Below are 11,416 nucleotides of genomic sequence, written 5' to 3'. Positions count from 1 at the left end.
TGAAGAGGAAAACATCAGGTTAGTGAATGAAATAAAGCTCATCAGTGATACACTGATAAATACAGCAGTCATCAACACAATGTACAAACATCAGTGCTTGTGGAAGCATACCTCAGTCACAAAGAAAAATAAAATATACCAAAGTAACTGACTGTGCCTAAAGACAATAACAGATGCATGGCACGACACTTGAAGGGAGCATTGAGAAATCATCAAAGACATTAGGCATTGATATCTGCCAAAGCCTCCCCAACCAAATCCTTAAATACATCCCTACTAATCTCCTTGGCAATCTCCTGCACTTCTAATCTCATTGACTCAGCTAATCTCTGTCCTCCTTTTACTTTCATCAGTGCTCTATCAAATACTAGATTGTCAATGCCGCCCTCACCTCTTGCCCACATTGGTTTGACAGAAAATGAATCCCTCACTAGGTTCCATACCTCTACTGATACAGCAGAGTTGGCAAAAACATTTCCTAGATCCCTGCCAAATCCCCTATTCCATGGGTATGCACTTTGTAAGGTGGTCAAACCAGTTGAACCAATTTCTACTGCTGAGTTCACAGAGCCAAAGAGGAAATGGTGCTTTGTCCTTTTCTCCCTGTGCTCAGCTTCCTCTTTTTCCCAAGTAAGGAATTTTGCAAGCGGCACTGAATCTAATTGCCTATCAAGAGGTTGACATCCAGCAGAAATCATAGTAGCCTTCTCTAAGCCAGAAGAGAGCACCTTCCGGGTAGATACAAAATGTTCTTGTTCATGGTTGTCGACCTTGGATGATGCCCCATTGCATTTAGAAAGATCTCGAGATGGCTTATCCAGGTAGGCATTCTCCCATGATAAGGATCGAACAACTGATTTGATAGTCGACGGCCTAGGAAGAGCTTAGGATGAAGAAGAGACAGTAATCAGTAATCATATGAAAGGCAAAAAAAGAATGATGAAAGGTAATGATAAAATTATAATTTGGCCAACATTGTTATCAGAAGCTTAAGCTTATAGGAAATGACCCAACCTAAATTTAAACTCTAACATCTCCTGATGCAAACTGAAGGAAAAAATAATGATTCGACGCATGGATGCAAGTGCGACTTAACAGTGCAATCAACAAACTGTGATTCCCACAAGAATCCATTAGCTGGGTGATCACTATTTCCAAAATCTTATGCATATGAGAAACGACCTGACTTATATTTGAACTCTAACAAGTGGGAAAAAAGATCATACCATGTGGATCGGCATTAGCTTCAGATGATCGGGACACGTTGTCATTTGTTTCATCTACAAATGGCACATGAAGAACTGAAGTAGGACTAGGTTGGTCCTGGTTGCTTTTTAAACTCTCATAGTCCCTGAATTTGATCTCACCCGATGAATTATTGCATGTCTTGGCTTTCTCAATAGAAAAAGAAGCCTGAGAAGAATCTAAATCTTAGTTAAGCAGCAACTTCAAAGAGGTAAAATCAATAAAAAGTGTGACCTAAAAGTATTTTCCACCAAGTTGAATATGCAATCAATATGCAAGAGCAAAACAAGAAAAGACATTTTATAGGAGATTATATCTCATTTTAAATTATGGATTTCTTGGGGGGTCCAGAAAAAACTTTGATATTCATTAAAAAAAGGCTTGCCTTCTTTTCTTAGAGGCAATAGCCTTCAGGGGAAGGGTGAGTCTCTTCTTTAGGGTATTGCAAGCACGAGTTGCATCTTTCTTGGGATATTTTCTCATTTGTTTCCATATGGATGTTGTATTTTGTACAACTACCAAAGATTTCTGTATTATGTTGCAATGAGAAAGAGATCAATGTACAAAAGGCTTACAAGTTTATATGTAAAAATTAGAAAGAAAGAAATCTGAATTACACAAGCAAATTTGAAAAGAAACTTACTTTTTTTGTTACTACAATAACTGGTGTTGGATAAGCTGCATTGCCAGACCTTTCCTCATACTTTGCCAGTGAACTTGTCATAGGAAAGTTCTTATAGAGAGGATTTATTGATTCAACATTTTTGTTTGCAGCTAAACCAGCACTACCAGACTGGGCCTTGTCATCAGAGCCCATCAATGGAGGAGAAACAGGGTTTTCTCTGCTTGTTTTCTTAATCTTTGAAGATAAAAAATTTGAAAATTTTTCTTTGAAAGTTGACTTTTCATTCTTAGACTTCGCTATCTCCTTTGTCTTCGTAGATTTGTTTTTCCCAAAGTCAGAAGATTCCTTATTCAATTCAATGTGATCATAAACAGAAGATGAGATGGGAACAGATTTTGACCTAGATAAATTTATAAGGGAGGTCTCCCTTTGCACATTCTTTATTTTACCATTGGTCTTGCAGGATGTAGATAACTCTGGTTCTGCTTCTTGGCCACATGATTTGCTGTTTGGTACAGTAAACTTATCACCACATTCACCTTCCTTTACCACTTTGATGGCAAGCATTTCACCTAAAGAGAATGAGCACCTTGGCAATTGTGTCCGTTCTTGATTATTCTCATTAGATGCCATGGAAGACCATATCTCTAAAAGTTGCTTCTTCGCTTCCATAACAACTGATGACTTGGGTGAATTTGAATCCTGACTAAAGGTTAAGGCTGAGCAAGAACTACCAGTTCTGTTAGTATATTCCCAAGAATACCGTGAAGTTGAAGTCAAAATCTCCGAGTCACTAAAGCTGCCTCCATCTTCTTCAGTGTTTACATTTTCTGGCTTGTTCAATAAATTCTCATCTCTGCACCCATTCACTCTGACCGGAGAGCACAAGGATTTATCTGTCCAATTGCCAGTTATACTCTCCAGTCCCTGCTGACTGCAATTCTTTGCTGTAAATGTTGATCCAAAGGTTTCACTATCTCCCAACTCTCCAAAAAAGCCACTCTGTTCCAGCAATTTACATAAAGTAGTTGGAGGGGTTACCTTGGATTTCTTTTCACGGGGCTTTCTAGTGCTAGGCTTTAGGACCACTATCCTACTTGGCAGGGAAAAAATATCAGCATTTGTTTGAGTAAAACTAGAGCTCCAACATTGTTCGTCACAGATTTGCTTGGTTGTTCCTCGTTCACACTTATTGAACAATGGATATTTCTCTTCCATCACCAGATTCTCATCCTTTTTCTCAACCTTTTGTGAAGGCTTCAATACAGTAATGTGCTTTTTTTGAAGTGGTGGACTCATATGGACATTTCTAATATTCTTCAGGAAAAGGGAACCCGGATCTTGAAGAATTTTGAGAAATACATCTCGGTTTGAACTGAGAATCTCCAGGGCATCTTGGAACTCTTTGGAGTGAAGTAGTTTTTCATCTTTTGTCACATACTTTTCTTCCATGAATATTTTGCGAACAAAGGCCTTTTTATTTTTGTTCTGGTTCTCATTACAATTTCCCCACAGATCCTTGATACCACTGGCTCTTGAAGGTTTCTGTGATACTTCATGTGCATCCTGGACCTTCATCTTGTCATAGTCACATTGCTGACACTTTAAAATGACTTCTTGCTGATGGCAACCCTTCAGTGCTCCTGCTAAGGTAGTTGATGGATAATCCACTTGCATATTCCTTTTAGTAGAAATGGGGACATGTTGTTGAGCTAGCGCAGGATCATCAATTCCCATTAGTTGGGCCACAACACTAAGTGATTTCCGCTTTAACTCTGTTTCTTTTGATATCTCATTTTCTATTAGCATCTTAATTTGTGTTTGACCTGAACTGCAACTTGAAGATTTCTTCTCCATATCAGGATCTATCTGCAGTAAAATTGAAATCTGAATATGGATAACCTCCAAAAAAAGCTCTATAAACTTCAGTATATCTGACAGTCTCAGCTGCTTACTTGTTTGCTATCCACATAATTTGATTTGGATCAGTGGGCTTTCCGATATCGAATTTGTTTCAACAAACTGCAGAACCCACTAGTCATTGGTCTTAACAATAACAATCGGGACAAGCTCTGAGAATCACTTCAAAGATTAATTTAAAACTGACCAAGCAATTGGCATAATTATCTTTAGAAACATCTAAGAAAATTTGCAACTTGTCAAGAAAAGATTTGGACATACCATGGACTAACTACAAGACTATTAATTTCCAAGAGAGTTATAAAGTATAAGTAAACTATACAAACAAGTACAAAATATTAACAAGTATGTGCAAAGACCATATAAGAAAGTTGTTGGATGTCATTTACACTCTTTAAGAACCTAAGTGATACGTCATATGAAGTGAGAAAAGGTCTAAATTGTGAATGTCGTATTATCATGGACCACATTTGCACATTTTCACGGACCACATTCTAAGGATTATTATGTCGGTACATATGGGGCAACATGTACAATGCTAGAAAGATCCTGGCATGTGGTGCTATTTAGTGCCGGTAATGCTGTAACGTGGCTAGGCCATTTTTTGGCAGCATAGAAGTGTGCCAGCCTTTACAGTGTGGTCCCACATCATGCCAAAATGATTTTGGCACACCAACATGGCATCATACAACAATCCTCGGCAATCAGAATTGCACCAAAATGATAATAATATTTATAACAACACTGATAGGAAGTAATGGCATTTTTTATGCTATACAGGACCACACATGCGCAATAGATTTCACATATACGATAGTGCTGCATGCTGAGACTACATTGTCAAGAAGAAGGTCATATGGCCTACATGTACATGTGATCTCATATGTAGCCATATATTTTTGAAAGATTGTTTTTTAATTATAGAGAAAAAAGAAACTAGCAAAATTAGGAAGCAAAGATTGTTGCTAAGAGTACAAAATGGAGAACCAAGAAAGATAATCAATTGAGCAGATATAGCAAGCAATACAAAGAAAAAATGCCAGTAAAGAAAATTATATCAAGTGCATTAGTAAACTAATGGAATTCATGTTAGTACTGTTGTTGTTGTCGCACCAAAATAAAATAAAATAAAATAACCAAAGATAAAAAAGATCCAGGACAAACAGCATGGATGTTCAAGATTACAATTTATGGAAAATTAAACACATAAATGATATTAGAACATACGAAAATATGAGATTGAAGAGCTACCATCTCTTCGAGCTCTATCAGTTATCAGCCTTCTCTTGTTAGTCAAATCATGTATGCAAGTCATCCTTTCTATACATCCAGAGAGAGTCTCTGATGCCTAAATGAAAGGAGATGCAATACAAGGTAGTTCCTCACTATTTATTCACAGAACTCTGTACTGCAAAATCCCTCACCAGTGTCAAAAGTAGAAAGTTGTTACAAGTGTGACGAAAGGAGTTATACCTCAGCTTCAAACTACCAAATTGAAAAGAAACTAGAATCAAGAAATGCCAGATAACAAGATGAATATCTCACCATTATAAGCTTGAAAAAATACAAGGGCAAATAAGATTCCTAACCAAAGAAAGGATATTGTATACATTTTACTGCACAACGATGCCAAACCCTTGTTGACACTCTAACATCATTCACGTCCAATTTGTTTGCCAATTTTTCAGAAAAATGTCCAGCATTGTTGAGAAAACAATCTCATCCCAGTTCCAGTTTGGACATCTTCAAAGTCTTCTTTTTCTTCAAGAATGCCTCAAAAATATTGGAATTAAAGATGCTATCTTCAAGTTCTTTCATATAAATATGGTAAACATTGGAGAACGTGGAACCCCAGTAGCAGACTCTATGGGCTAGGGAGATACAGCAAGAAAGCAAGTGACTAGGTAGAGAAGAAATATCCACAGATTAAAAAGACGGATTTTTCTTTCTCTCCGTGTCTATGGTTAAAATGGTGTACATAAGCTCCGAGAGGTCAAACGAGACAAAGATTGATGACCAAAATGGTTGAAATAGAACTGTCAAGAAGATTTGCATAGAAAGAGGCATGGCATTTGAGTGAGGATAAAAAAAAAAAAAGAATAACATACATTCAGATAAAATTTCAGTAAAAGCACTTTTTACACAATGCATAGAAAATCTCAGATTTTTCTACGAATGCCACCAAAATGGACTTCAGAATCCACAATCCAGCTCAAATTATTTTCTTTTCCAACCAAAACTACCCAATTCCGCCAAAAGAAACCCAATCCAACACGACGTCTCGGATTCTTGCTGAACAGGACTACGGAGAGCTAAGAACCGCAGAAGAACGAACCCTAACTCCGAACCCCACTGAACACTCACTCCACCTCCGGCCGATCGACCGTGTGGAAATGTCAATGAACAAAGCACAAGAAAGCAGTGAAGGCGCACTAGGAAACAGTACAATGACGAAAAGGAGATATCTTTGCAACCCCATATCACCACATACCTCGCTTCTTCCCCACAAGACAACACTCCTGACGCCGGTGATCACCGCCGAAATAGGAGGAAGAGTTAGATAGAGAGAGATTGTGCGTTTGCGGTTGGCTGCAACAGGGTGGCGACCATCGCGGCAGAGCAGGCGGACGTTAAACAAAGCCAATTTATCGGCTTTACTCCCTTTAACTTCACGTAGCCTTCGGACACCTTCTCCGTTGTCCTCAGCCGCTCTCACAGGCGATATAGTGACGCGATTCCTGTGTCTGCGTCAAGCCACCAAACACAGAACCAGCCCCCTAGATAGCCATTGTTCTCGTGGGGTCCACCATAGGCGACCAACGGGGTGCTTTCTTCTACGTAGGTTTTCCGTGATCCTTCTCCCTTGTCCTCAGCCGCTCCCACGGACGGTACAGCGACGCAGCTCCCGTGTCTGGGTCAAGCCACCAGACACAGAAGCAAGCCCTCTCAGTAGCCGTAGTTCTCGTGGGGTCATCACGGGCGACGAATGCGGTTGGGGTCGAGCCGAATCGCCATCCTTCCGTCGTCGTGCTCAGGGTAACGTGGCACTTATGGCGCGGTGACGGTAAGGGATCCCATTCACTGTTATAATTACTCGTGCTGGTGGAAGGAGGCCGAGAGCATGATGGAAAAGTTGGGGTCACGTTCCACTCATCATTCTCCCCGTATACATAATAAATGTACAGGTAGTCTGACGTAGTAGTATTTGGTTGACACGTACGGATAATACGCTCGCATTTTCCATGGAAACATGTCATGCGTGTGTATACGACATGCACATCTCCACCGTCCAATGCACGCTGGATTGGGAATATAGTGACCGTAATACAACGATATATATGACTTAGAAGTGTATGTTTCCTACGTAATTCCGTACGATATACGCGTCGAGGCATTAATTATCTTGCTATGTATGAGGTAAAAGAAGCCCGAGTGAAGTGTGAGCTGGATGTCCTCCCCAATTTATTCTTCCTTCTGTATTTGTGCAGGGTGGTACCGAGGTCTCACTGTGGTGGCGTTTAGCTCACCCACCCACCATGTGGATGCGCAAATGATTGAGACCCGGTAGAAGACACACCACGGGTAGAACTTACAATTGCCCTCGTCGTTCCATTCCTCCCTTTCTCTTCCGCCACCAACCACCGTGTCGGGTCACGAGACTCCTGCTGCCGAGCGAGAGCTCGCGGGTGTTCGGCTCGCCTGTCCTGCGCCAGCCGCCGCCCGAGGAAAGGGCGCTTGCTACCGGTCGATGCCGCGGGATCCACGCCGCCCCGTCATATGAATATGATAGCTTTTTCGTGTTTGGTGCCTCGGTCCGGGTAAAGTTGAGGATCGCGGGACCCGTCTCTGCGAAGAAGGGACAAGTGCTCTGTGCCTCTTATCCCCCGCACATCCAGACCCACGCAAGATACACCAAACAAATTCCACCCGATTTCGCATGGCCACGTCACCGACCCAACATGTGGGACCCGCACATGAGGTTCACATGATCTCATTTACCACCAATCTCGTAAATCATGTTGGTGAGAGAGAGCTGAAGTTTGGGAGGAAGGAGATGACACATAAAATGCTTTGCAAACGAATCAATCAAGCTAGAAAAAATAAGTTATTGATCTGATTTAGTGTTGAAATAAATGATAAATCTTGGTCAAACTATTATGATTGTCAAACTCAATAGATGTTGTCATTCATTATACATTGATATTTCTCACCAACTTATTTTATTCAAGGCATACATATCAACTCAATCCAAAAATATAATACTTTGGAATTGTTAGTTAAACATAATATATGTCAGACTCTTTCAACACTTACAACACTATTCTCTTTCTAATTTCTTAATATATATTTTATACATAAATATTTTTATATTAACTTTTTAATTTTGGTTAAAAACTAAAAATTATATATATATATATATATATATTTATTTATTTATTTTTATTTTTGTTACGAGAAGATATCGTTGATATCATAGTTGACCCGATATGATCCTAACTATGTGCATAGGGTTATTCGAGATGCTTCCAAAGTAAAAACGTAACATTCCTAAGGTGTTATCTACATGAAAACCAAGATCGTACGAGGTTTCCTGACATAATTGCTTTGACATTCAAGTTAATCCAAAAATAGATGTATGGACTCAAGTGGTCAAAAGTAATTCTCTTTTCTCATTATATTGAAGATGTATTTTTATACCTGATCATAAATGGATAGAATATTCTTAAAATATTCTACGAGGAACCAATTGCTAATCATTTTTAACAATATTTACTTGATCTTTTATCCATGTGGGCGATAAAAGTGAGACAGTTTATAATCATTTATCTTGTACCTTAATCTCCTTGACTCTTGGTCATCACCATCTTGGTCACCTCCTTGAACATCCAACCTTGCGAAAGAGGTAGTAGCACTCTAGGAGCTTTGCCCAATTTCGTCATCAAGGTCATGGTCGCCAATGGCAGAGATAGTCAAAGAGCTAATAAAGTGCGACAACAACAGGAGTCGCAACGCCAGACATCGAAGAGGGGTTGATTTTCCAACCTCCTCACCTCGATAATGAGGGGCACATTAGGATTTTCGAGCTCCATGGCCCAGTGGCGAAAAGGGAGGGTTGGGTGCCCAATCTATCTCTCTTGGGTGAAAGTCACAATGAGCACTATGGCGAACAATGACGAGCGAGCAGTATGGGCCCATGAGCAAGCAACAAGAGTCGAAGATAACATTGGTGAGGGCATTGCTGGTGATGGCATGGGCTGCAATGAGGACTTCATGCAAGAGATGTGGGCAATATGACGGGCTATATAGACTCTTATCACCGACCTGCCTCTCCCATCCCTAAGGGACCCACCTTGAGCAATTGAGGTTTGTTTTTGTCTTAGGTTGTAAAGGCTCTCATCATCGACATGCTCTTCCAGTCATTAAGGGACCCACCTTGGGAAAACGAGGTCTATTTCTACCCAAGGTGCCCACCTCATATGAGGATCACAATGATAAGTGAGTGAGCGATGTAGGCCCATAAGCAAGTGATAAGAGTCACAAGCGATGCTAGTGAAGGTGTTGTTGGCGCTAGTATGAGTTATAGTGAGGACCATAAGCGAGGGGTTGAGAGAACTATTGGCAATGATGCAGTGGATTGCAAAGACTCCCACCATCGACCTATCCTTCTCATCACTGTGGGACCCACCTTGGTGGAGGGGGCATATTTCTGCCCAAGGTACCCATATTAGTATGTTTTTGCCTCAAGTTATGAAAGCTCCCATCATCGACCTACTCCTCCCATCATCGAAGGACCCACTTCAAGCAGAGGGGTCTATTTATACTTGAGGTACTCACCTTGGACGAGGATCACAATGAGTATTATGACAGACTATGGTGAGCGAGTAGCACGGGCCCACCAAAAAGTGACAGGAGTCATGGGCTGACACTGGTGAAGGCGCTACTAGTAGCGGTGTGGGCTACGATGAGGACCATAAGCGAGGAGTTCGGGTGCTACCGGCATCGATGTGATGGGTTACAAAGATTCCCATCATTAACCTCTTGGTGACTTTGGGGTCATTCGTTTCTTCTTCCCTATGGTGACTTTGGGGTCAGGGTTGATTTATGGTCACTCCTACTTTGACCTCTTGCATGACTCCTTAAGTTTGTCTGAGATCATTGTCTCGATTATAATGTATTGATTGATCATTTGAAATGTCAAGTACAAATGCTGGTAATTTTTTTATCAACGATAAGAAGAGACGAGAGAACTTTAGCTCCATCACGAAGGTTTGTAATAAATGAGTATCTACCCATTGGATCTCATTTGTAAATCAAGCGATAAAGTCCGTAAGCTTTTTTTTTTTTCTTTATCTCCTATTTCAGTCGAAAGGCACGGAGAGAAAATAAAGTTCGAACTCCGTCGATAACAAAAACTATTGCAAAGCACGCAGGTTAAGAAATAGCATCACGTTGAAGAGCTCTCTTCTAAAGTTACGAAATGATGCTTGCTTCATTCTCCACACTTCGGTTCACTTCAGCTGTAGCAACATCTTGTACGTCTGACAACACAATGCCGGAACAGCCTCCTTCATATGAATTCTGCTAGTTTACTGAAAGTTTTCAGCCAATTGTTTCTTATGCTTCTTCTCAGTAATATATGCTATGTAGCTCTGGATATTGTTTCTTGTAATTCCAGAATCCTTGCCCAAATCAAAGCTAGTTAATACATTTTATTTTTTTATTTTTTGTGTTCCCATGGGCAGGAAAATGTCGCTAATTCTTCAATATTAATGTCAACTTGTAACATTTAGGCCGAGTGAGAATATAAAATTAATTAGTCATCATTATCAAATCACTATTCATCACATCAATATTATATTAGGCCAACACCTTTCTGTCCATGAAAATCGAAGCCCAAAATATAATTCGAATCAATTATCGAGCTATCGAGTTGTGATCTCGATGAAATATTCATAAGAATACTCTCAGAAAACTAGAAGAGAGTTCAAATCAATTACAAATCGACTTCCAGTAGAATAATCATAAGAATATTCTAAAAAAAATTAGTTTGAGCCGATTATGAATCAACTCCCATATAGAATATTTGTATAAATATTTTAAGAAAATCAAAAGTAGTTCAGGATAATTACGAACAGCCTTCATTATAGTATCTTAATAAGATATTTTCTTTCCTTTTGAGATTAATATAAAAATACCTCTTTAATTCTAAATTATGGAAGAAAAAAAAAGAAAAAATGTATAACTAAGTACTAACTTAAATGTCATAGGGACTAATTCAGGAAATCCCTTCCCACATTGGTCATTGTGCATAAACAAGATCGAAGAAACCACTCTTTCATAAAAGACTCCTTATATATGGATGAGAGCCGCAACATATTGATATAGATATCAATTATAATTTTTCTTAACACGCGCCTTCCCAGCTTTCTTTACGTAAAGTTATCAGAGGTTGTTCATGGTACCTTTGTTTCTGTTTCATTGACTTCCGGTTTACATAATGATTGACTCATTAACTTCATAAATTAGAATTATTAGCCTTAGCTGCTATCCGAACAATGTTGACCGTCGAACTCCCACCCTTATTATTGGTTATACTATTTAGCATTTAAGAATACCCTGATTGAG

The 11,416-nt window shown here is 39.6% G+C and overlaps 1 protein-coding gene across 4 annotated transcripts; it reads right to left on the bottom strand.

Annotated features, from left to right (window-relative positions):
* On the bottom strand, nucleotides 1–6,413 carry LOC135667583 (uncharacterized). Of its 4 annotated transcripts, none has more exons than XM_065178419.1 (5): nucleotides 6,282–6,413; nucleotides 3,826–3,942; nucleotides 1,889–3,739; nucleotides 1,227–1,413; nucleotides 1–883 (listed from the first exon to the last, which is right to left on the bottom strand). In XM_065178419.1, exons 3-5 carry the CDS (start codon nucleotides 3,725–3,727, stop codon nucleotides 222–224), a joined length of 2,688 nt encoding a protein of 895 aa, XP_065034491.1. In that variant the 5' UTR covers nucleotides 3,728–3,739; nucleotides 3,826–3,942; nucleotides 6,282–6,413; the 3' UTR covers nucleotides 1–221. The 4 variants fall into 4 exon arrangements, with proteins under 4 accessions (XP_065034491.1, XP_065034493.1, XP_065034492.1 ...); XM_065178421.1 differs by having other exon boundaries at nucleotides 3,826–3,892; nucleotides 6,282–6,403; XM_065178420.1 differs by having other exon boundaries at nucleotides 1,889–3,952; nucleotides 6,282–6,403.
* Between the last annotated feature and the right edge of the window lie 5,003 nt (nucleotides 6,414–11,416).

The sequence above is a fragment of the Musa acuminata genome, chromosome BXJ1-4, assembly GCF_036884655.1.
Source record: "Musa acuminata AAA Group cultivar baxijiao chromosome BXJ1-4, Cavendish_Baxijiao_AAA, whole genome shotgun sequence".
Lineage (NCBI taxonomy): Eukaryota > Viridiplantae > Streptophyta > Magnoliopsida > Zingiberales > Musaceae > Musa > Musa acuminata.
Note: the sequence above shows the minus strand (reverse complement) of the source record. Positions and strands in the feature narration are given on the sequence as shown.